Genomic DNA, 27,554 nt, shown 5'->3' on the forward strand with positions numbered 1-27,554 from the left:
TTCATCATAAAAATTAGTAAAACACTAAAATATCTACCCAATATATTTTTCATCGACTACTGTCTCTATATAATAGTGAATTTAAACCTACATTACTAGATTTTTTAGCAACTTGGGGGCAGGAAATAACCTGTTTCACATTTTATCACCTTATTTATTCGCTAAAGTCTTAGCAATTCACTTATTTACACATCCAACAGGCATGGGGCTTAGCATTAAATTGGAGTTGTGTTCTGCCGCCTGGCAAGTGAAAGTCCAATATTACCTTACATTTTTAGCTCTGTTTTGGTCTCCAACAACTCCTGAAGGAAATAATTCTTTAAATTAAATGCTCCCCTATGTTCAACAGCTAGTTGCTGGAACCGATGCTAATGAGACCAGTGAGAGTGAACCAAAACAATGAGCCTAACGATGCTAAATTAATCTGTAGTGCTGAGAGGAACTCTAGAGTCGGATAATAGTTCTTTCATCACATTTTTCACATTTTTCGTCATTTTCTTTGATTAGTTTAAACATGCAACAACAAAGACACGAGGGGTAGTGTGGTGTCAATCATTTCCATTGGACATCTTGGACAAAGTGGCAATAGTGTCAGATGGAGATGCTAAGCAGCACACAGAAACTGCTTAATTGTTTAGGAGGAGTTGAATATGTAACTTAGGTGCTCAGTAAATACCTTACTGAAAGCTACGGATTAATTGAGAGGTGAGAGACAGTGTGCCATCACAATGCAACACATAACTCTCCAGCAGCTAATGTTACCCTTCAACAGTACTGCATGCATGCAGTTTATTTAAAATATAGTGCCACCAAGGCAGTAAATCTGTCGATATGCAGATACAGCAACAGCTTAATGCAACTCCTCTCTACATAAGCTGCTCCATTGTCCTGCAAGGATCAAAAAGCATCACACAAACGTCAGGCATAGCTGAAAGAGTCTCTTTTAGCTTAGCTCTTAACCAGCTGTAACCAGAGCTTCATCTCACTGAATAGCAGTAGCTTTTTGATGTTGCTTTTTCTTTTTGGCAGAAGACACAGAGTGAGACAGTTGTCTGATCTCTTATTGTTCCCGGCACAAATATAAATGTCAATCTCTGTCGTCAGGCTCATTCAGTTGTCATATCACATTCAGTCCTCTTCTCCGATTCCAAAGCATCTTGCTATAGCTATCACATGTGTCATGGTGCTTGTACTTGTCCAAGGTAACAGGGGATCTATTAGTTGCATTTATAGAGGAACACTATAGCCCCCAAAAGTTCAAAGCCAAAGTGAGTCTCACTAGAACATCACCATTCAGCCTCTATTTCTTTGTCTCTGTCTAAATGTGACCTGTCCTCTTCTTGATAAGACTAACAAATTATACATTTTATTATAGATAATGTGATTTAAGCGTTGAAAAAGTAAGTAGTAGGACATTCATAAAGTTTGACGTTTGTATCATGTTTGTGCAGGTCAATAAGGTATCATCCCTTTTTAAAAACCACAAGCTTTTCCTTTATGGCAACTCTTCTCAGAACAGTCACTGTGAAGGGTTTCATTCATCCTAGACCAGTAGGTAGTTTAAACTGGAGACATGCCACGCTAACATGTGTTGTAAACAATCTGATTTCCTACCTGAGAGAGTTGCTTTGATGCCTGTAATCACAATGCTGTTCCTCTTCATTGTACTGAGAACTCACATTTGAGACAAAGTTCAGCAAAGTACATCTAACCTACTGGCCCCTTTTTCTATATGAATACTGAGAGAGAGTGAGTTGGAACAGTGTTTGAGAAGTGTTGTGAGGTTTATGGTTTTATGTTACAAACATATTCATTTGAGTTCCGGTTACTGTATTTGTAAGCTAGCAAAAAACAAAAGCAAACTATAATTTATATATTTCTGTCTTTACCTCAGGGTCCTAATGCTCTTGTGACATACACCATCATCAGTGGGGCAGATGACAGCTTTCGAATTGACCCTGAATCCGGTGATCTGATCGCCACCAAGAAGCTGGATCGGGAGCGGCGTTCAAAATATTCCCTTCTGGTACGTGCAGACGATGGAAAACAGTCGTCTGACATGAGGCTGAACATCACCGTCAAGGACGTCAACGACCACACGCCTAAGTTCTCCCGTGCAACATATTCGTTTGATATCCCAGAAGACATGGCACCAGGTAAGGTCTTAGTGTCACTCAATAAAGCATCCACTAAATTTTTTTTTTTAAATGTAGCCATACAGTAAAGTAAAAGATCGTGGACTCAGACAGGCTATGTTTTGTCTTTGAATGAACTTAGACAGCTCTGTGAAGGTCATCAAAAGACTCTGCTTCTTTGTAGCAGTTTATGAAAGTATATTATTTTTCTTTTTACAATTCTTTTTACATTTTTTTATTGACCGTTGTAGCTCTCCCAAATCCTGTGTATCTTCCTTAAGGGCGAACTTAAGAGTTTAATAGGTCAAAGGGACAGTAACTGATATTTGATTTATATGGAAATCTATCAGCAACCAGCAGGATTTACAATAATACTGACAACTGTCTGGCACAGTTCTTTATCCCTCTCACCGCTTCAACCACAAGAAAAAGACAAATAAGAGACAAATAAGGAAAGAAAAATGTCCAGTGAGGATGTAATTAAGATATGATCCTATAAAGTACCAATAAAAACACTCAATATTTAGCTGTTTGCTCAGATATTATTATCTTCATCCCTAACTCATCTGTTTAAACACTAATGAATGGAGGCATTTTGGTTCCAAAACAGTACAGGCCAAGTGAGTTAAAGAAAATTCTTTTGTTTTTTGCAACTGGCAGAGAAATCATTGAGTTGCTGGTATTAATAAACAGCTCTTGTAACCCCCTGCAGATATATTAAAGTCATTTTGTGCTATAGGGCAGTAAAGTCGAACTTCTCGCCTCTGTGTTACAACAACCCATCTGACTCTCGCAGGCTCCATCGTGGCGGCGATCCTGGCCAGCGACTCTGACTCAGGGGTGAACGGAGAGGTCACCTACTTGCTGGAGGAGGATGATGAGGATGAAACGTTCCTTCTGAACCCCGTGACGGGAGTTTTCAACGTGACACGTCCACTGGACTACGAGACTCAGCGGTACTATATTCTGACAGCGAAGGCCCTGGACGGTGGGGGGCAGGCCAGCACAGTCAGAGTGTATTTCAACATCCTAGATGTGAATGACAACCCCCCCATCTTTAACACCACCGTGTATAGCACTTCTGTCTCAGAGAGTCTGCCGCCTGGATCCAGTATTGTCACTGTTGAGGCCGGGGATGCTGATGATGGTATGTACTTAATAACGTAACCCAAAGAAATATTTTTGGCAGGGATCCCTCAAATTTTTATTTTTTAGCAGTAAGAAACAAAACAGTACAATACAGACAGTATACATAATTACAAGATAACAACACACATTCTGAACAATAAACATAACTGAAAACTAAGAAAAATGAAATAATAAAACAAATCCTCAAATATAGGTACATTCATTAACTGCAGTTTATTTTTGCTGCTCACATATATGCTGATACTGATATGTGAGAAAGCAGTATCAGCTTATATATTGATCGGGCTGTAATAAATATAGGAGATATATTGATTCTCATGGCTGTTTTCTTTTTCTTTATCATTTGTATAACAGTTACGTTTTATCAGAAAACTACCTGCTTGAAGTCATGTAATTTAGTTGCAGCTTGAAGTTTTATTATATTTAAATTATTTATTTAGCATATTTTTCATTTAACTGACAATCTGACAATAAATAAACGTCACCCTCCAGACAAATTTTGGTACTGATTTGACTCTTTGAATGATTTTAGATTACCATTTCGTGCCACTAATAACAAATGTTTTTAACAATATATTGTATCAGAAACATTTGGCAATATTGCGAAATCACAATAACTTGTATTAGTTCAAGAACAATGTGTCAGGAGACAAATATAAAAAAAAAAAATAATGATATAATATATATATAATTATATAAATAATATTTTTGTAGTACTCAGTTAAATCAGGTGAAACCCTGGTCAAGTATCCCAGAGATGTCAATCTATTTAAAGGAAAGAGTTCTGTGGGAATGTTTTAAACAGTAATGTACTTTCATGCTGTATAAATCAAGTGAGTTAGTCATAGCAGCTTACTTTAATGTAGGCCTGTCATTTTGTTATGACAGTTGGTTACACAGAAGCTCTCAAACGTACATTATATTTTTCATTTTTATTTTGTGTCATGCATGATTTGATAAAATACATCTTCACCGTATCATTAAGTGGCTTGAGTTATTTCTGCGTTTCAGGTGGTGGGTTTCGTGTTTGTGAAGTGCCGTGTGGTATTTGAACAGTCACTGCTACTCTCCTCTGCTGTAATTACCGCTTCACCCAGGCTTAATGTGGTTATTGTGACCTACATTCCTGGGAAAAACGCTGCCTAGTTCTCAACCAGAGTCTGGCTTCTTTCTCCACTGTCCACATAATCTGACCGCGTCATCCTCCCAGATGTATAGTTACCCTTTCCACTGTCAAAATAAAACACCGCCATTGTTAGCACTTCCTAATCCCTGAACCCCGACCCCCAGACTTTGTCTCTAGATGGCGTAGCCTAAACTCGGATGGAAGTAGCACTCAAGCTTTTGATAAGGGATTACTTGTGTACTGTAAATACACGCTGGAGTGTGGGAAGGTGCCGACGCTTTCCACATGAATACCCTGTTGAGTTGAATTACAGACGCTCAATTTAAGCTTACTTTAACCCCCTGTTCGAGGGGAGTGCTGCGGATTAGGCCAGATTTCAAGATTAGATAGTTTACTGCATCCATCCACTCCACCACACTATAGTTATCTGTTTTAAATAAATGTTTCATTTGTCAGGGATTTTTCAAAATGGCTCTTTCAGGTTAGGAAGTGGTTTGCAGTGTTGTGTGTTGTTTCTCTTTTGATAGCAATCTGTCATGTTACATGAATGGATTGTCAAATTGGAGGACAAGAGTAGCGGCCAAGGTTCCAGATGTTACACATTCACAATTTGTGGAAATGGATGCTGATAACGAATATAAGTGCCTAATTCAGACACATACAGAATATTTAACATTCACATCTAGAACAATGGATTCTAGTCAAAATAACATTCAATATCTGCTGGACCACTCTTTCATTTTGTTATCTGTTTTTTTTTTTTAATTCAAGGCCATACTAAATAGTTCCTTGTAGGGCCGTCCCCGACTAAGGATTTACATATTCGAATCAGAATCGTCAAGTCCTGACTCATAGTCGAATCGTGTGTTTTTGTGTGCACGGCAATTGCGAGCCGAAGCTAAACTCAGACTTATTATTGACCCTTTTCTCTCTCTCTCTCTCTCTGGTCTGCCATTCACCGGTCTTGTGCAGATTTTTGCGTGCATGCCGTGCTGCCAACAACTGCATGCACGTTGCGGTTCCTGCGGGTCTATTTCAAGTAGCCAGCAATTTAAAAACGATATAATATTTGTGTGATTCATGAAAGGTGATAAATGATCCGAAAAGTCCCGCCAGGTGCGGACAACTCGGCACAACACCAGTGTAGCTAAGGCTCGGTCTCTTCAGCAAGTGTTCCTCCACTGTCACTGCACACATACACGCTACACATTCGCACTGACGACCCAGGGTTGGGGTTACAATTTTGGATTTATTTACACACTTTAAAAACATTTATTGAAAGTTTTATTCTTTTTACATGTTTATTTACAGCATTAAACGTTGAAATGTATATTGTAATAGGCTGTACATGAAGTTATTGGGAGAAAACTGGTAGTTCTATGTAAAATCAGACGTTGAGCACCCCCATATCACCAAAATGGCATGATCCTTGTTTCGCTGCGAAGCTTCAGCTGTGAGATTGACAGTCAAATCAGGCTCCGCCCATCGAAGCATCAAATCTTTGACCATTCAGACCTAGTTCCTTGTATGTTTATTTATTTCTCACTAGACATAATTGTGTTTAAAATAAACAGTAACTAAGGCCATATTTGTATCTATTAATCGTTAGTTGCAGCCCTACAGTTTGCTAAACATCTCACTGGCATTGTAAGTAAGCAACGTGTAGTTACCCAATATAGCTTTAAAAGGTCACTGTATAAGAATAACTACTAACTATCATTATGGTTGTCTTCTGATTCCCTCTTGGCATGTTTTCCAGGCCCAAATGCCCAGCTTCTCTACAGAATTGCGTCTGGTGATCCCCAGGGACACTTTGTCATCACCAAGGAAGGAGTCCTCCAAACCAAGAAGGCCTTGGACAGAGAAACCCAATCCTTCTACAACCTGGTGATCACAGTCAATGACCTGGCTCCGCCTCCCATGACCCGCTTTACCAGCACTTCCCAGGTGTCGGTCATTCTTCTGGATGTCAACGACTGCCCGCCAACCTTCACCTCTCAGAGGATGACCTACATTCAGGAGAACACGCCAGTGGACACGGTTGTGTTCACTGCCCAGGCCACCGACGCTGACAGTGGACCCAACAGCTATGTCGAGTACTCCCTCAAAGGACCTTTCACTAACAAGTTCAGCATTGGTACAGTCGATGGAGGTGTCAGGTTGGTTGGGGAACTTGACCGCGAAGAGCTTTCTAACTATACCCTCACAGTCGTAGCTACAGATAAAGGCGAACCCCCCCTGTCTTCAACAATGGATGTGACTATGATGGTTCTGGACGTCAATGACAATACGCCAAGCTTCTCACAGAATATCTATGACATTGAGATTGAGGAGAACATCTTTACTGGGACTGATGTCATCCAGGTGTTTGCCAGTGATGCAGATGAGGGCACCAACGGGCAGATCCGATTTTCTATCTCAGGAGGCAACAGCAACTCTGATTTCAGGATTGATTCGGTTACAGGCGTGATTTCAGTGGCCAAGCAGCTGGACCGCGAGGTGCGTTCATCCTATTCACTAGTGGTCCAAGCTGCCGACCGAGGCAGCAGCCCCAGGGTGGACCGCGCAACCGTCAACATTGTGTTGTTGGATGTCAATGATTGCGCACCTGTGTTTGAGCTCTCTCCTTACACTGTCAATGTTCGGGAGAACTTGGAGAACCTACCAAAAAACATTCTGCAGGTCAGTATGTTTGTTTTTTCTCTTGTCAAGACATCCATTGAAATTTAAGAAGTTAGGACGTCATTAACATTCACAGACAGGACTTTGCGAGTGAAAAGAGGGCAGTGTTTTGAATGACAGTTCTAAGACTTTAAATAAGCTAATGCCTTAACCAAATTTGTAGTAATACTAACTTAATAAGTGCAGGTATGTGAGCGGTATCGGTGTACTAAACCACTTAGCAAGGTGGTCTTATTTTGCTGAAATGATAAAGAAATAATATATGACTGGAATTTTCTCTGCACTGTTAGGGCTTTATTGGATTTCACCGAAATATGAAACTTGGTTAAATTGCATGACGAGGCAATCAACATCCCAGCTGCCCTGATGACTAAATGAGCCATGTGAAAAAAAATTAAGGGGAAGAACTGATTTCCAGTGACGGCGCAATTCCATTTTCTTTCACTTGTGTACTTTGTGAGGAAATGAGGGCACATTTATGTTGTAGGAAGGGGTCCAGACATGGTAGGTTTTGCCACACAAGAACAGACATCTGTATATTAACCTGGCTGTGCCTGTCTGCGGCATGCATGGCAGGAAAAGCTGGGGAGCCCACAACGCATTTGGGCACGCCAGTGAAGTGGTAGTTTAATGCTCCAGCATGAGGAGAAAAACTAGACTGACTAATAGTGTCATACTCAGAAACCATTAAATGAATGTCAGTCCTTAATTCCCACAGCAGCCTAGAAAAAGCCATTTGTGACTTTCTGGTTTTCTTTCTGTAGATTCCTTTGGAAAGCCTGATTAGACAAAGTGAATAAGTAATGATCTTCCTTCCCTCAACAATTACCTTCATGGTGCCACTCAGCACCATGGTGGAAATTAACCCTCAGCTGCTCAAGTGGAAAGACACGTTGAGGATGTTGGTTATGCTGGGTTATTTCCCATCTTTCTTGCAAGAATACTCCACTTAAAAATATCAAGGAATAAAGCAATAAAACTGCTAATGTGTCTAATTTGATATTTTGATTTGGGGAGTATGGCGTTTAAGCCATTGCTCTGGTGTTTCTGCACAAATCACTCAAATAATGCATTTGGTCAATATACTGAAATTTCAAGTCAGATTTATTTAAATGACTCAAAAGCACAAGTTTGTCTCCAGCGATGGAAAGTAATTAGGTATATTGACTCAACATATAATAATAATAATTTTGTGGTAGTTTACAGTACTTGACACAGTGCACAGTAGTGGAACTATACAACTTTTGTTGAATAGCAGTCACATTTACTATCATCCTGTAAATAGCAGACATCACATTCATAGAGTCAGTTTTACAGAAATATGTGGTTTGCCATTAGCCAACCAGAACTACTGGTCCTATCGGACCAAGTAAGCTATAGTGACAAAACTGGGCACGAGTTTATTTTACTGCTTAACCCGTAAAGGTTATGCTTTTAAACCTTTACTTAAGTAAACATATGTTAGTATTATCAGCAACATGTACTTAAAGTTTAAAAGTACTCATTATGAAGGCAAAATTGGCTCTGTCAGTGCTGTATTGCAATTTATTATATTATTGCTGATGCATTAACATGTAAGCAACAAGTTAATTATGAAGCTGGCCACAGGACTGCTAATTGTGCAGTTTTTTAATTTTAATTTTAATTTACAATATAACAATCCATTGTGTTTTATACCTATAGGTATAGGGTAAAAATCTGTAAAGTAATCCCTCTAACTCTCCAGTTCTTCTATTTATTCCAGACAAAATGTTTTTCTACTGCTGGAATTGGAAAACACATTTCTTGAACTTTTAAAAGGAGTTTAATTCTGAGAATCTGTAAGAAGCCTGTTCCTTTGTTTTCCAGGTTGTTGCCAGAGACGATGACCAAAGTGCCAATGGCCAGCTAAGCTACATGCTCAGTGGTGGGAATGATGAGGGTGCGTTCAGCCTGTCATCCAGTGGTCAGCTGAGCCTGACCCGGACTCTGGACCGCGAGGCTCGGGAAAAATACATCCTGCTGATTACAGCCACCGACTCAGGTAAGACCACAGTGGAAGTTTTGAGTTGTGAGGGGACCTGATACCATCTTGAAATGTTTGAAAGATGATTGCTGCCTTTGCACTATTATGTTTCAGTTTAAAGTGTTCCAAAATCAGTTGTTTATATCAGAACTCATACCACAATCAACTTGTTAAACTTTATCATCCATGATCAGGTGTATCTGGTTGAGGACTGAGCATCGTGTCCTTGCATAGACACAGTTGAATTTTGGCAAAGTTATAAACACATTTTGTACTCAGCCAGCAAAACCGAGCTGAAAAAGAATATTTTCATAAACTAACAGCAATGTCAACAAGGAACTGATTTCATTGGGTGCACAGTGCTCCTTTTGTGTGGCAAAATTACATTCAAGAGTTTTTAGCTTGAAAAATAGTGGGTGTTTTCTGACCTATTCCCCAAAAGTCCTTTCAGCGGGTCCGATTGAACAGCATCCTCTGTTTATTTGGATATGGTGGTAGAGCTTGTTATAGCCAGATAAAAGGTTAACTTGTTATTGCATAGAGGCCATTTAATGTGCAGTTAAAGGAGTACATGCGTATCCCAGTTGAAGCCAAATCACATGGTATCCCAGTTAAGTATATGTTTCCCCGAGCTGCTCTGGCACGGCCGTCATGGTCTGAGGGTGGTTCTGTTTCATTCCTGTACTGACCATGTGACCGTTCATAACGCTGTGTATTTTTGACTGTGTACAGGCTCTGGTGAGAATTGGGACAATGTTGCATGGAGTGTCTTGTTGTTGAAAGATGCTTCAACATAAACACATTTTTGAGTGCTTCATTTCCTAGCCAGTTTTAGGTAACTGTTTCATTAAAAGCGTATGTTAATCAAAAACGATTCAACATATTTTCAGATAATCAAGTCTAAAAAAATGTTTTGTTAAGATTTTCTTGCTTCATATAGTATTCAGAGGTTTGTGCCACATGGACAAAGTTGCCCAACAAGTGAACATACTAATTAGGATTTGATCCCTTTTTGTACGCTGCACAAGGAGTCCATATTTAGAGCCGTGACAACAATTCCAAAATATTTTGACAAGAGATTTCAGTACAATGTTGGTAAGAGACAGAAAGAAGGATTTGGGGTAGAATATCAAAATATCAAAAACCCCATAATCATAGTGAAGGCCAAATTACCCAGAAGCATTTTCTCACATTTTTGAGGCCTCGGCTGAGACAGTGGGGGGAAATGGTTCTCCCAGGCACTATCTGGCAGGAAATGTTGAAGGTGGATGGTGCAGACATGTCTCCAAGTCTGCTGTCTACCATGACCCATTTTCAACCGCAGACATTCATCTTAACACGTTAACGTCTGCCTTTATCTTCCTGTACTGCCATATTTGACTATAGTTCTACTCCAAAATACCATGTAACACATGGAGAAAAATTGACAAAGTAGAATTTATCACCCTAAGCCATGAGTCTGTAAAAGTTTTCTGCCAGACAAGGACTTACGCTGGTTGATTATTTTTCAAAAATATGTTGTATTCTTACATTTGGTATTTATATGAAAGCATCCTGCAGCGGCCACTGTGCCCGACAAACACTTCATCATGAGCAGAAGAGATAATTCTGTTTTTAAGTTAAGTGCTAAATGACTGAGAAATTTGCTCCAGGTTCTCAACATTTTTAAATTAGTTCTGTGAATGACTCGACTGACTTTCACATATTCAGGCAGGCGGTGTGCCTGTGCATTGTACTATAGTGGTCCATCCTCCTGGGACATTTTCACTCATTTCAGTGAAGGTAAACTCATTAAGCAGCCTGAGCAGAGCTTTAGGACCCTCTCTACTGCTGTGCTGATTGAAATCTGTCATGAAATGGATGGAAACAAAAGAACTTACTGGGTGCTGGTTTCCATAATGGCTTCTGGCTTAGAGAACAGCAGACTTTGGCAAATGTCTGCCATTATTTGAAAATCTGAGCACAGCCCCCCAAATTGTGGCATCCATACAAGCTGCTTAAAGGCGTTTTACAAGGCGTCTTGTTGAGAGGAAACTTGAAGATCAGACCAGGGATATTTCAGGGTTTTTTTTCTTTTCTCTTCCTCATTTATGGAAAGTTGTTCACAGCATTTCTGAGTTAACTAGTTGTGCAGATAGCAGGAGACATTGGGGGCTGCAGGCTCCGAGGCTAATCTAAATGCTTGTCCAACATCTGCTGCAGGCAAATCAGAAATGTAGGCCACTGCTTAGCAACATACAAGTTATCCCCCCATGGAAGAATGTAAAACAATAAGATTTCCTACAGAGCCACACAGTAAAATAATGTTGCTACTCACTGTTCATGGAATAGCTTTAACTGGGCATCTGTGGTTGAAGAAAACATATTTTTATTTATCTGGCAGCTGGTCAGGTGTAATATTTTGCAACTGATTAGCCTTTTGTAAGTACCAAAAAGTTTGATAGCATTATTTTTTTTCTCTAAACATCTTCTTTTCAGTTTACATATTAAATTTACATCATGAAATAAAAGTTCAGCTTTTTCTGTGTACACTGTGTTCTCAGTAAGTAAATAATAATGCCAGATGTTTTTTTTTATATCGGTGGTCCTACTGTGGAACAGCTTCCCATTAAATATCAAGTTGTCAAAGGCAAGAGGGACTTTTAGGGTTTTAGACTTTTAGTTTGTGTGACAGTGCCTGTATTGTGAGGTTGTATCTTCCCTTATTCTTTGTTGTTTTTTTTTTGTTCCTGTTTATACATTTGTATTTGTGTGACTGTGCAATTATATTTGTGTATTATGTCGGTTTCCTCCAAGTTTGTGCGAATCTGCGTGTGGTGGTGAGAGCGTCCTTGGGGCGCATTGACATGCATCGTGTTTGGTCACATTTATTAAAGAGAAGGCACAGTAAATCCCTTGGCCCATGTCTATTACAGCGGATACGGTCGCATAGAAATCCCATGTCTTTCACATGCCTCCAGTACATAGCTCCATAATGCCTCACTGTTTGTATATGGCCTTTTGGCTGGTGGGTGAGGGGAAGTTTTGGGGGGCTAAACGGTCGCTTAGCAAATAAAGAATTTTAATCACCATCCCCATTCTAAAGCAGGATCTTTGATTCTCTTAAATGGCACCCATGAATCTTGTGTATAAACCCTCCAGTCCTCTTAAGTTTTTTTTCCCCTCTGACTTGATTAGTTAAATAATGGTCGATGGTCCTGTCTGTCATCACGTAGTAAACTACATTATCAAGGAATATTTTACCTGAGCGTACAGAGTATCTATCCATCTCATATTAGACAAATAAAAATATACTGTAGAACAAATGAAATCCCTGCATGGACACTGATAACGCGGTGTTAAAACATGGCCGGGGAATTGCTAGATCACTGTCCAACACTGGTCACAATAAATCTTTAATGGGGTCCATTTCTGATGGTTTCAGCCAGTCTGCAGTCTAGTGGCAACACAAGACTTAGCCAAATAAAATATCAGGTTCCTCAAATGAACTTTAACAGAGCAGTAACATTCTGGATCAGCTCTTTAAAAACTTTGCAGTAACAATGTGGTCTTGCAGAGTTTTTTCCTATCGCCTGTTTTCTCTTTTCCACTCCCTGGTACACTTTAACAATTACTGGATCTAAATGTTTGCGTAAATAGCTTTGGTAAGTAATAGTTGGATTTAAAAAAGGTGGTGTGGGTTGGATGATTAGTGCTTCAGCCTGGCAAAATCCACTCATTAATGATGTTTATTTGCTCAGTTTCTCTTACTACCCTGGTTAGCACATCACATTCTCACAAAGCTAATAAATCATAACTAGCTGTAGCTGCTTTTTTATTTAAATAGCTTGTAGTATGTAATGTGTGTGTAAAAAAGAATGCATGCTTTCACTCCTGAACACTTTTCCAAAGTCATATTTCAGATTTAAATAGCCCATGTATGAACATTATAGAGTTGTATTATGAGAAAGTTGTACTGCCAGTGTATGTTTTCCACCTTTCACACTGGTTATGATCTGTTGGTATTGTCACCATAAAATGGAAAACAGTCACTGCATGTTCCACAGATGCGCTGCTAAATAGGGATTGCCAAATATTCAGCAAATAAAAGCACCATTGTAATAAAAACACAAAAGGCAAATCACTTTATAAAATTTCACCACAGGCCCTAAAATATGAGAAAAGGCAGCACTTTTTGTCTGTCGATATTCTTTTCTTCACTGCCTGCAAACCACCAAACCCTATCCGTAACATATGGCAAAGAAATTATTCAAAAGCATTCAGACGCAGCACTCCATAAATAACTTGCGAGCTGTCTAACATTTTAAGTTTAATTTGTCGAATGCCTCTGAGATTACTGTAATTTAGAAATACTCACTACCAGTTAGTAGCTTTGATGAGATATCCCTTTCACTCTTTGGCTTGTTAACTGTGAGAAAACCTCTGTTTACTCTTTTATGTTTGGCAAACTGTGCAGTGGGACAGCTCGCACCCTGCACTCAGCTCCTCCGAGGCCATTCATGGGTGCTGTACGGGGTCGCATTAAAAGAAGCTTTGTCGCAAAGCAACAGGTTCTCTGAGGGAGAAAAATGTCAATTTTGCCTTGATGGCGGCCAATTCTCTCCCCCTGAGTAATGGTGTGTTTTATTTACGCTGTCCCTCAAGAGCACAATCTAGCTCCAGTCCATAAACCTTAATTAACCGTTTAGCCTTAAGCTTCAGGCTACAGATGGGCTGTCTCATAAATTTACACATTCATCAGTCTTCCCTAAGTCAACCTGTCCTGGACTTCCTAGTTTAATGAACCAGGTTGTTTGGACATCCCAGCTTTAAAGTTGTTTGTCTGTTAATCGATAACACATCAGTCAATATGAAGTATATTGAAGGAAGAGATTATCTCTTGTGCCAGCAGAGACACTCAAACCTGCTTCTTAGCACAGCTTAGACTGAGCAACGCAGGGCAACTCGCAGCCTTTCCCAGGAGGTGGGTGCTGCTGTTTCCTTCAAATCAACCCCCTGCAAGGCTCTCACAGCAGTGTGTGTCCTCATAGCAGCTGCAGCAGTCAAAAAACAGATAGCTTAATTGTGATTAACACATGTATTTGTACCCCCTCCGGTTCAGAAAGTATGGCCACGGCACCTTCTTGGAGGTTAACCTGATTTGTCTGGTGGTAATGTACACTAATAAGGTGCTTAGACCTGACCATATGTTTATGCTAGACCATACTTTCTGGGTTGAGTGGCTTATAGAGAAAACTGTCTGTGGATCTTTAGGATGGAAGAGGAGTCGACAGATGGTCAGCTGGTCTAGTTTAGTCTCAGGGTCCTGAAAGCTTGTTATTTTGGACGCCGATTCTTTGGGGTTGTTCTGGGTTCTCCCATTTTCTCCAAACGTGATCCACACTGAAACAAAGTGCTTAGATCTGTGCTTAGATGCAGCAATGAAATATTAGCAGACAGAATTGAATGTCATTCCCACCGCTAGTTTAACAAGCACTTTAAGTTCTTTGGGATTATTGTGAAATATCAAACAGAGGGATCTGTTTTGGTTGTCACTGCCCCAACTGTGTCATTCCCAGATCTGAAGGGAATGTGCTGCATTTAATTAAATGGTAATGGTGTTTCTAGATTCAATTAAAGCAGGGAGGAATCCTCTTGTGGCTTGAGCGCTTTGAGCTCCCCGACAGATTCAATTGCTTTGTGTGAAATGAGGTGCACTGACGCCAGTGTCTTTCTACTTTATACCATATATACCACATAACAGTTATCTGAATACCATCAGTCTGATGTGTTCCCAAGGAGAATACTCTCAGTTTTGAAAACAGGGTTATCATCAGGACTTAGCGTGGACTTATCCTTTATGGTATCCATACTGCTTCAGAGCTCAGTGACTCCAGCACAGCTCCCTAGAGCAAAACCACCTAATGGAAACACGGCACCACACGGTCCATTATTTTCTTTACTGATTGAGGGAGCATGCTTCTCTGGATCAAAACCCAATTTCCTCGTGTGCAATAATAACCAAGATGAATTTGGATCAAATATAGACAAACTCACTTGCCTGGACTCTAAGTGATGAGTGGCATTTGCTTCCAAAACAATTTTCTTGCCACAGCAAAATTGCTCGTATAAATACACAGTTTATCTTGAGTTTTGAACGATGATGTTGATAACTTTGCGGCGTGGCAGAAAAACAGATGATGTGAGGCTGATTACAATCACCAGGAGAGTGTCAGGTCAATAGTGGTTTGCGTTCCTAAGTGACCCCTGATTAACCCCTGAAATAAGATTATGCTCACTGTGAAAAAAACGTTAGATAGAGGTGAGGTAGTGCCTTGATTGCCTTATCTGTTTTGGCAAACAAGTGATCTACAAATTCGAGGTCTTTAAACATAATGGTAATAAGAATGCAAACACTAGTTCTCTCCTGTCAAACATGCATAAGCAGTGACCTGGATATGTTTTTGTATCTCATTCAGTGATCTCTTTAAGTAATTGTTTATCTTATCATTTGATGAACATTTACCTGCGTGACTTTGTTCCATGAAGTCTAACGACTAATGATTAGTCTGTACCTGCGTGCGTCAGCTGCTACAACAGGCAAATAAAACAGGTCCCGCTTGTATGCAACCTTTTAAAAAGTGTAGAATTTACAAAGTTACTGTAGAAAGAAAAAGAATAATGGGTCTGGGGACATGATTTGCCAATGGAAAAATACTTTTCTAACCACAGTGCATGGCAGCCGCTGATAGGCAGCTGACTTCCCGCTGCAAATTTCCACCAGCTCTCTTTCCGTGGCAAAATGATGTCATTTGTCGTATAGCGGTGGGCCAGATTGTACGCTGCCAGATTTAGGCATATTTCCTCTTCGTAACCCCTCCCCCCCTTTCTCGGCTTGAGCCACGGTGCACGAGGTGACACCCGCCTCGGCTGCAGTTGTCTAAATCATTGACCCTGACACTCTTCCCTGGGCTTTGCCAGATTCAAGCAAAGACTGTTTGGCGGGGATGCTGGCATTTCTCAGCACTCTTGGAGAGCATTCCTCTCCTGTTGAGTCACTCTCTCCAAAAAAAGAAGAAGGGGATGGAGGTTATTTTGTACAAAACTGTATTCTGGGTTTGTTTTTCTATTGCAGGTATGGTATTCAGAGGAAATTTAAGAATCGGAAACAGACAACATACTTAGCTGTAATGTTGACCCTGTTATTTAGTAGCCGCCATCTTATGAATCTGAAGAATGTCTCTCCCTAACCATTTGAAACAACTGTCATTTACATACATTTGCATACCTGCCATGATATAGTGTTCCTTGATGACTAAATCTGTCAGCCTACGCAATGTAACAAGATAGATCTGAACTATTAACACATTGGACAGCAGGTTTTTAGAAACAGCTGCCAGAGGTTATATGATATCAGTGAACCCCAGGAGGCTCAGAAGGCACGTCCTGAGGCTGCACGGAGGTGCATGATGCTGTGAGAAGTGATACACTAAGAAACATGTGAAAAATCCTTCGTTTGAACCCACAACTGTCGACGGCGGTTGGGTCAGCACAGGTTCACGGTCGCACATAGGAGTGTCAGGAGGCTTTGGGAGTATTTGAGTGCAGTTTAGGCATTCACTAAGGGGGGGTGGGGTGTCTTTGCTCAATGCTTACTAAGGATTAGCTGGAGTAACAGTGTCCTATGCCTCAGAGTCCCTGATGCATTTGGTGACAGAAGTAATGCAGGTCAGAGGTCACACAAGTGGTGGTGGAGGAGGTTGTTCGTTCTCCTGAGGCAGTAAACAGGTTGTGACATCACATCCTGTGCAAAAGTGACACGCCTGGAAGGACAGCAATGTACTGCACATACACACACAAACACACATACACGGGGCTAGCCTTGTAGTTTGGCCTGCTTCCGTTCTTAGTGGGGAAACAATGCTATTGAAATGCAGCAACCGTGCTCACTGTGCAGTTTGAGTTCAGAAAAATATAGCAGCTGGCTTGATATTTAAAACCAAATGTTTTCTTCATCCACTCACTCTCTTGGTAGTCGCTAATGGCTTTTATAGACAAAGCCACTTAGCTCCCAGAGCCACTTATCTGCCCAGCAGCTCCTGCCTGCACAGAACATCTTTGATCAACAACAGTCTTAGCGAGTTGCTGACTGTCAAACACACTTTGCCTGGCAGCAGCAGCTCCACACCATTTAACTTAAAGTGATACAGACACCTTGCTGACTTGGATCACTCCTCAATTAAGAGGATCAGCTGAGGAGGAGCAGGAGCTGCTCTAATCTGTTGCCATGACAACCTCCTGAACGATGACTCATGTCAATTCAATCACGTTGCACACTTGAACGTGTGACACCACAGACTCCGCGTAGGCGGATTAGAAAGCCGCAATCACGTATGATGTTGATTAAGTAATCCTGCTGACTACATTTGTTTGTACACTTAGCCACATGTTGTGGTCCTTTGATTACATAACAGTCCTATGATGATACAGTATAGAATAAATGATACCTAAATTGCATACCACAATTTACATTTTTTGCTGTTAATTCTTTGCGCTTGACACCAAATTTGTCATCAGTTGTTCCTGTATAAATCGGCAATGATCTTGGAGTATTTTGTTTATCAGCAGTATTCTGTTAATAACAAATATTTGTAAAAGTGGAAATACATAGTCACCTCAAAATTCAACATTGCCTATATTTGGATATAAACACAGGATACTTAAAAAAGCCTGCAATGTCTTAGTTATAACTGCAGAAGACATGACTCATTTTGGTAATGAGTCACTAAAGATTTGTGTAGTATGGTTTTGGGCCTCTTTTGGGATAGAAATTGTGTACTGTTACCGCTCTTTGTATCATTTATTTGGCTTCTGGAATTCAGCTGTGTTTATTCTGAATGTTCATGTTAGCCACTTCTGTTCTGACCAGAAATCCTGGATACATGAGAAGCTTAAGGTCCAATGTGTGTTTATTATCATAAAGCCAGGCAGTGAAATGATTTTGCAGTAAACTATCTCAAATCTTGTTTTGTGAGGAATCCCCTGACCTCCTGAAAGAAGCTGCGGTGGTCTCCAAACCCCACAATAATGTTGAAATTTGTTGATCTTCGTAAGGAAATTTCTCTTCTCTGCCCACAGGGAGGGCACAGTTTAGTGTCAGCAATTTAACAGCAGCTGCAGAGCTTGTAGGGAATTTGATTTCGTTCTCAAGGACACTTCTGCCCTGTGTCCTATCCTGCTGGAACATACTTTATGTAAAGTATTGATCTCTATGCCCGTACACCCCAATACTTTTTTTGGTAAGTCAGTAGGTTTCATCCTGTGGGGATCATTGATATCTGTAGCAAGGTTCATGGCAATCCATCATACAATTGTTGAGATATTTCAGTCTGAACATAAGTGGTGGACTGACTGACATAGCCATCCATAGAGTCATGCAAGAAGCATGGCTAAAATACCTCATATCTAAACCTAGAACCTAGACAATAAGTCCCAGTGTGTCTAAAAGCAAAAGAGTTCTTGATGGTGCTCATATTCCTTTTTCACTTTGCCATCTTTTGGTAAGAAGGTGTGACAGAATGGAGTCATTTTAGCAGCAGTACTCATGTTTCATCTCAGGAGGCTGCTGAGGTAAAGATAAATCATCTGACTTTCAAATGAGTAGAGTTGGAACAAAATATAATGAGCATGTTGCCCTGATTTTATCATATTTATAAGATAATCCAGGCTGGCTGAGCAATAGAGCCATAGCGTCCCTCAAGCTTTCTTTTCTGACCCTCCGCCTCTCAACACCCTCTTTTCTCAGATTTCTGATGTTTTGATTTTGCACAGCTCTGCATTAACAGAGAATTTTGGTGGCCACCATCCAAATGTTTTTTATTATCTCTTATTAATCCAGGCCCCCACGGTACGCAAGTTCAAGCATCTGATGTTTTCAACAGCTGAGTACACAGGCACAGGAGTCACAAGCTCAGGATTGTGTATGTTTTTATTTGGGTGTATTATAGTTGACAGATTCACATAGATTCCTGAAGAGAGCCGCAGGAGGGAATGACTACAAGTTAGAGGTGGGAAAAGTACCTCATAGAGCTTGCAGATTTCAGCTTTGCTCAGTCCTCAGGTGCTCTCTGTCCTTATAAATGATGTAAACATATGCAAATCGTTAACAGCTCAAAATACCTCCATGCCTTTTAAGATGTCCCCAAATCCCATATTGTGACTTTGAGTAACACGGGTGAACTTGTTTATGTTTGGAATATAGATCAGGCAGTTCAGCGTGCCATTTGAGGAAGGATTAAAAAGGCCAACTCAAGCAAGGCAGATGTCTGAATTTTTTTTTCACTTCAGGTTTTTCTGCATTGCGGCTCGTTTTCATCTGCTATTGATTTAAATCCATCCCCCGGGCCCAGCAAGCCCCGTTTCGTCACCCGCTCTGGGAGAAAAATGGTCAGATTTTTGCTGAAAATAGCACTTTTCCTCGCTCAAATTCCACAGACTGACTCGCTCAGTGCCGTGCACCTTAAAATAGATACCTTACTGTGGAAATTAAATCTATGAGTGTCCAAGACCCCAGGAAGGACGCCTGAAAGATTTGGTTTCAGAGACATTAAGCCCTTTTGATGTATTCTGCGCTCATGTGTGTTGATGTGGCAGTACAGCAGCCGATGGAAACCCAAACTGATGGCCAGGGAAATTTGCTTGAATTAAATGCAGCAGGAATATTGTAGCTCAGCCGTCACAGTTGTATGAATTGGTTCAGCATGGATCTTGCTGCAAATGAAATGTCATGTATAGTAAGTCACCATGCGTCCAAGGGGAGTTCCTAATTCTGTCAGTTAGAAGTTTCTCCATGTTCAGGTATGTTATGTGAATGGAAAGTGTAATGAGTTGCTTCTTTCCTGACTATTCTTTTTAGTGTACTCACTGAAGGAAAAGCAAACTGCCATTGTCACTCATAGTTTATTTTTTTCCTTTTTTCCCTTCATCTCAAGGTTCTCCGTCTCTGAGCGGAACAGGAATGGTAACAGTTCTGGTGGACGATGTGAACGATAACGTCCCTGTTTTCACCTCCTCCACCTTCCACACCACCATCACGGAGGACGCCCCGACAGGGACAGATGTGCTATTGGTCAACAGCTCTGATGCAGATGTTGGTGGCAATGGTGTTATAAGGTGCGCTCCTCTGATTCCACATAAAATTCCTGTTTGTTGTCTCTTTCTTTTGACCCGGATACATGTGTTTTTTAGTGTTTTTGTCTTGATGCTTTAATTAGATACATGAAATTAAAAATGTGGAACAACATGCAAATGTTTCCTGTTAATCTCAAACTGGGGACATTGAGGTTCATGACCCCCCAAGGCCTCCAGGGCACCCCCACCTGGTAATGTCCTTTACTGCTCTGTAAAGCACCTTTAATCCAATTTATACATAAAAATATGTTTGTCTTTATTCTGATCATTCAAGGCCCAAAAGCATTGTTTGCAAGTGTCTAGTTTTAAAGGGGGTCTCATAGTGAAATAATTATCAACAAATGTCCTGAATCACCAAAATGCAATCTGAAAATAATTTAAATTTAAGATTATTTCCTGAATAGACAGAGCCAAATTAACTGATTTTGCTGAGATTGAGTTTAAATCTCCTCTTTAGATTTCATTACTGTCTCCACTTTCAATGACAGGGATAAAGTTTGGCAGAAGAAGAAAGAAAAATAATGAAATCATACACCAGTAACAAATTATGGAAATGACCTCATTGGTTGATTAGTTTTTTTCCTGGGATAATATTCACTGATGGTCTATTTCATCAAAATTTTACTTTATTACGTACAGATTAATGCAAGAATAAAATCTGTGTGCATAGCACTAATGAATCCATTTTTTTCAGTCCATATGAGATCTATGTTGCTCTGTACAGTTATAGTTACTACTGTGAGTATTCAGGTCAGTTTAAGTCTGCTTTCATTCCCTGGTGTGGAAAAGCCTTTTCATACAGAACTGGGTTTTGGCTTTCCTCACACCTTTTTACCAGCTTTATAAAATTCCATGTTTTTTATGCAATTGTGTGACAGAATTTTAGGAGCAGAGTTTTCGTCAGTACCCAGAGTCATTGTTTGGGCTACTATTCTCAAGCTGGGTGACAGCTTTATCACGCTCACAGCCCCATCCATGGCGGAGCTTGTAAGAGCTTCTGGCCAGTCTCTCTCAAGCCGGACACTGACTCAAGTCCGACCCCTCCTCTCTCCTTAGTAACCCCACTGGGTGCACATTGAGGGGTACCGCAGCGCGCTCCAGATTCCCAAAACACAGTAATGAGGATGTTAATTGTCTATGACAGTATGAGTTGTGCCCATCAGGGGTTCCATGGTGTTCCAGGCCCTTAATAGAGACCAGAACCGATTACCTTCAGTTATTAGTTTGGATTCTTACAGCCTATTAAATGTAGGTCCAAAACCTGGACTTTTCTCTGGATTGTGTTCAGACCACAAGCATCTGTAGACAGTTTATGTTATTGATTATGTCCAAATAAGCTTTGTATCCACTCTGCTTTCACACGTTCTGTATTTTGTAGTCCCATCTCTGGAGGGGGATGCTTTTTCTGAAGCCTTTTCAAAATATGCACTGGTGTGTACATGTATGTGTCAGTTTACATTTACATCTGGTTCCTGCTGGAGACTTGTGAGATACGGGGTGAAACATGATATTTGTTTGAAAGCCAACGACTGTGGCCCCTCAGTCCTGAAGAGTTTTGTTATGTGACGTTATTTATGCTTGTATTTTATGTTTTGTTTATTTGTATTGTATGTGATATATTTTTTTTTACAGCTTTAGCATTTTTTGTGTTTTGTTTTCTTTTATAAATACCATGTTCCACAGTAAGGTAAATTAAATTTAATAAAATAAATCTAATAAAGGATTCTGGAGTTCTCGAACAAGAAACAGGCAGCCTGAACCACAGGGACTCTCTGAGCAGTGAAGCAGAAAACAGTGGCTGAATCTGATAAAATATGAAGCTGGACCCTCAATTAACTAACTGATGTAATGTCACGCCACTACAATGTAGTGACCATTGTTGAGCATATTTTTCTATTTAATGTGCTTTTTGTGAAGCTCAAACAGTGCCCTCTATAGACCACATTGACACAGTACTGAACAAGTCCCTTTACTCACTGGCAGGTCAGAAAACAATATGTAGAAACTATTATTATGCTGAGGAATGACTCATGTAACACCTGACGGTCAGCACATTAGAAATGTCCTCACTGTAACATAAGATGTGTTCATTATAGAGAAATTGAAGTACCTCTATAGCCACTGAGTGGCAGGTACTATGAGAAAGTAATGGACTGACATTGTGATTATGTGTTATTTCATACTTTCACAGTTTTATAATTTCTTAATTAAAATAACAAAAACATGTTAATATATGCAGGTGCAGTAAAAATCTAAATCACAAAACTTTCACTGAAACTTGTCCTTCTTCATCTTTCCTACAGCTATAGCCTGACTGGAGGACACGGTCAGTTCTCCATCAACCCAGCTACAGGACAGATTATCACCAGCTCCCTGCTGGATCGAGAAGACAGGGCCAATTACCAGCTGCTGGTTGTGGCAACAGATGGGGGGCAGCCCCAGGGCTTGTCCAGCTCCGCCACCGTGTCCGTGACGGTGGCTGACATCAATGATAACCCTCCTCGCTTCCACCACCACCCCTATGTCACCCATATACCCGCCTCTACTGCAGCAGGTTAGTACATACCTTTAAGATGTTGAACAAATTGTATGGTTTGCACTTGTTCTCACTGTTACTGGAATTTTGTTCCAACAGGGCACCCACAGTGTTATTTTAAATATTTCACTTTAGTCTTAAACAGATTTAAGAAGAACATATTACATGTTGGAACAAGGCTTTAAGATTATGGTTTACAGTAATGTTAAAGCTCCTTGTTTTTTTAATCTTTTTTCACTGTAACTTATATACTCTCAACCGTTTATATGCAAGTTTATGCAATGTCAGCGTCTTTAAAATAAAAACAAATTGTCACACAAAACTCATTTATGTCTTTAGGATCCCTGGTCTTTGCTGTTACTGTCACTGACGAGGACTCAGGTTCCAACGCCCAGCTACACTACTCCCTTATAGGGCGCAACTCTGACAAGTTCAAGATTGACCCCATCAGAGGAGCCATCACTGCCAATGAGAAGCTTACTGGAAGCTCAGAAGTTACCCTTACTGTTCGAGTAAAAGACGGTGGAGCTAACCCCAAAACAGATACGACCACAGTGACTGTCCGCTTTGTTACTGGAGGAAACTTTCCTGTCATCAAACTGAAGGAGCATGCATTCACATTCCCCGAGAGCCAGTCGACCAACCACGTTGTTACAACGGTGACTGGATCTTCTATGAGGGGTGGACCGTTGTCATATTACATTGCCAGCGGCAACCTGGATAACGCCTTTCATATTGATCAGCAATCAGGCGAGTTGTCAATCAGACATCCACTAGATTATGAACACATTCAGAAGTATGTTCTCTGGATTGAGGCCAGAGATCAGGGCTTCCCACCTTATTCCTCTTATGAGAAAGTAGAAATAACTGTGCTGGATGTGAATGACAATCACCCAGTGTTTGATAAGGATCCATTCCATGCTGAGATACTAGAGAACATTTCACCTCAGCGGGTGCTCATGGTCTCTGCTGTTGATCTGGACAGTGGGCCAAATGGACAGCTTGAATATGCCATCATTGATGGCAACAAGGAGAACAGCTTCAGTATTAACAGAGCAACTGGTGAAATACGAACCACCAAGCCACTGGACCGGGAGAAGGTGGCTCAGTACACTTTGAAAGTCAAAGCCACTGACCGTGGGTTGCCACCCAAAAACACAGTAGTCAAAGTTCTAATCAACGTACTGGATGTGAATGACAATGCTCCTAGGTTTTCTAAGATCTTTAGTGCTACAGTGGCTGAAAATGCCCCAGTGGGTTACACTGTCACCAGAGTCACCACCACAGACGAGGATGTTGGTTCAAATGCCATTAGCCGATATTCAATTACAGATACCAGCCTTCCATTTAGTATTAATCCAAACACAGGAGACATTACAATAAGTAGGCCACTCAATAGAGAAGACACAGATCAATACATTGTCAAAGTGTCTGCCCATGACTCTGGCTGGACCGTAAGCACAGATGTCACCATATTTATAACGGATATTAACGATAATGCCCCCAGATTTAGTCGTCCCTCTTACTATCTGGACTACCCTGAGCTCACTGAGGTGGGCTCCCTGGTCACACAGGTATCTGCCACAGATCCCGACGAGGATGTCAATGGCAAAATTTTCTATTTCATTCGGTCCCAGTCAGAGTACTTCAGAATTAACGCCAGCTCTGGAGAGATATTTGTAAAGCAGCAGTTGAAATATCAGAACTCAACAGGTGCTAGTAGCATAAATATAAATCGCCACAGCTTCATTGTCACAGCCTCAGACAGGGCAGTCAAGCCTTTGATGAGTGAGACGACAGTAATTGTAAACATCGTAGACAGCAATGATAACCCCCCTGAGTTTGATTTGCCTAGCTACTTTACTCCTGTCACTAAAAGTGTCAAGGTTGGTACCAGATTGATTAGGGTTGTAGCTCATGACAAAAAAGACTTTGGCCTTAATTCTGAGGTCGAGTACTTAATAACAGGTGGAAACAGCTCTGGTAAATTCAAACTAGATAAAACAAGTGGATGGATCACTGTTGCCTCCTCCCTTACATCTGATATGAATAAAATGTTTCTCATTGACATCACAGCAAGTGACAGGGGAAATCCTCCTTTGTCTGCACGAATATCCGTGCGAATCGCAGTCACAGAGGAAAACCATCACACGCCTGAGTTCTCACAAAGCCAAATCTCAGCTACTGTACCTGAAAGCCTTGCTGTGGGAACAGCAATAAGGACCCTGTCTGCCAGAGACAAAGATAAAGAAATGAATGGCCTTATCACATACAATATTACTTCAGGCAATGACAAGGGTCTGTTTTCACTTAATAGTAAAAGTGGAGTGTTATCCCTAGCGCACCCTCTGGATTTTGAAGAGGAGCAACAACATGAGCTTAGAGTTTCAGCTACTGATGGTGGTTGGATTGCAAAAACAAGCTATGTCTCCGTCACAATACATGTGACTGATGTGAATGACAATCCTCCTATGTTTGATCCTGACGAGTACTTCCCCATTGTACAGGAGAATGTTCCTAGTGGCACCACTGTGGTCAAAATGAATGCCATAGACCGTGATTCGGGAGCTAACGCGGTCATGGCTTACGTGATACAGTCATCAGACAGTGACCTCTTTGTTATTGACCCCAACACGGGCACTATCACCACCCAGGGCTTCTTGGATTACGAGGCTAAACAGGTCTACCATTTAACAGTAAAGGCCTTTAATGTCCCAGACGAGGAGCGCTGCAGCTTCGCCAATGTCAACATTCAGCTAAAGGGAGCCAATGAATACGTACCCCGCTTTGTCTCCAAACAGTACTACTTTGAAATCTCTGAAGCTGCTCCAAAAGGCACAGTGGTCGGGGAAGTGTTCGCCAGTGATCGAGACCAAGGAGATGATGGAGTGGTTTACTACCTCATTTTTGGGAAGAGCAGAAAGAAGGGCTTTGGCATCAACAAGAAAACAGGCCAGATTTATGTCACAGGTACTCTAGACCGTGAGAAAGAGGAAAAGATTTCACTGAAGGTGTTGGCAAAGAATGCTGGAAGCATCCGCGGGGCAGATATTGACGAGGTGTTTGTGAACATCACAGTTCTTGATGCCAATGACCCTCCTGTTTTTACCCAAGAACTGTATGATGTGCAGGTTAGTGAAGGTCTCTCACCTGGTGGTCTTGTTACCTTTGTGAATGCTGAGGACTCAGACTCTGTACCAAGTTGGAGCAGATTTTCATACTCCATTGCTCCAGAGTTTGATAAAAATGTTTTCACTATCAACCCAAAAACTGGCCAAGTGTCTGTGGCTGCAGAGCTAGACAGAGAAACAACTCCTGTGTATAATCTAATAGTTCTTGCTGTGGATACTGGTACACCTCCTGCAACCGGAAGCACCACCGTGATTGTGAATCTGGAAGATATCAATGATAATGGTCCAACTTTGACAACTGCCTATGCTGAGGTGATGGAGAATCAGAGAGCTGGCACTGCAGTTACCACACTAGCAGCATCTGACCCAGATCTACCACCCAACCAAGGCCCTTTCTTATTCAGCCTTCTCAGTTCTGGATCTGCCAACAGCTACTTCAGCCTTAGTCCAGCTGGAGTGTTAACCACCAGTCGGGAGATAGACAGAGAACAGTTTAGTGACTTCTACCTTTCCGTTGTGATCAAGGACTCTGGTGTGCCTCAAATGTCCTCCACAGGAACAATTCGCATCAAAATAAATGATCAGAATGACAATCCTTCCGAGCCAAGGTCCATGGAAATCTTTGTCCACTACTTTGGGAACATGTTTCCTGGAGGTTCTTTGGGAGATGTCAAACCCCAAGACCCTGACATTCAGGATAGGTTCCACTGCTCTCTTATTCCGCCATCCTCCGGTCTGTTTAGTATCCCAACTGGTACATGCAACCTCAACTCTAAAGCTCGCTCAACGGATGGAACTTTTGAACTAACCATCCGTAGCAGTGATGGTGTTCATGGTTCAGTCAGCAATACAGCCCGAGTCCTCTTCATGGGCTTCACGAATGCCACAGTGGACAACAGCATACTCATCCGACTCCAATCTCAAGGAGTCAAAAGCTTCCTTACCAACCACTACCTCAGCTTCCTACGCATTGCCAACTCTCAGCTAGCAGGACTAGGCACAGGAGTGCTGCTTTATGGAGCATTTGAACTCAACAATCAGACTTTCCTAATGGCAGCTGTGAAACGGGGCCACGGACAATATGTCAACCCCAGCGGCGTGGCCACATTCTTCCAGAGTATCAAAGACATTTTATATAGACAGAGTGGGGTGCAAATAGATGCGGTGGACCATGATCCTTGCACACGCAACCCATGCCAGAATGGAGGCAGCTGCAAGAGGCGTCTCAGTGTCGGGCCTGATATGAAGACAGAAGAAAGTGTCCCAGTGATCCTTGTTTCCAACCACCCCCTGCAGCCCTACGCCTGCAGCTGCAGGCCAGGATACACAGGAGCTCTGTGTGAGACAGACATCGACGAGTGCCAGCCATCGCCCTGCCACAATGGTGGCACCTGCCACAATCTGGTGGGGGGTTTCTCCTGCACCTGTCCTGAAGGTTTCACCGGGATGGCCTGTGAGAGGGATATCAACGAATGCCTTTCCAATCCCTGCAAGAATGGGGCACTGTGCCAGAACTTCCCCGGCGGCTTTAACTGCCTCTGCAAATCCGGCTTTGCAGGTACTATACACGTAGGAGTCACATTTTATGTCTGACCACACAGTCACTTGTTAGGCTTGGAAG

The 27,554-nt window shown here is 41.3% G+C and overlaps 1 protein-coding gene across 1 annotated transcript in view; it reads left to right on the forward strand.

The window, feature by feature from the left end:
* LOC119888689 (protocadherin Fat 4) overlaps nt 1–27,554 on the forward strand; it is a 102,644-nt gene that overhangs the window by 57,675 nt on the left and 17,415 nt on the right. Inside the window, 7 exon segments of the mRNA XM_038699386.1 lie at nt 1,895–2,156; nt 2,932–3,282; nt 6,170–7,092; nt 8,941–9,115; nt 20,068–20,248; nt 22,570–22,820; nt 23,142–27,491. Of these exon segments, the coding sequence (XP_038555314.1) occupies nt 1,895–2,156; nt 2,932–3,282; nt 6,170–7,092; nt 8,941–9,115; nt 20,068–20,248; nt 22,570–22,820; nt 23,142–27,491 (6,493 nt within the window).

The sequence above is a fragment of the Micropterus salmoides genome, unplaced genomic scaffold, assembly GCF_014851395.1.
Source record: "Micropterus salmoides isolate LMB-PRFRI ecotype aquatic unplaced genomic scaffold, ASM1485139v1 Ms_hic_scaffold_5, whole genome shotgun sequence".
NCBI classification, from domain to species: domain Eukaryota; kingdom Metazoa; phylum Chordata; class Actinopteri; order Centrarchiformes; family Centrarchidae; genus Micropterus; species Micropterus salmoides.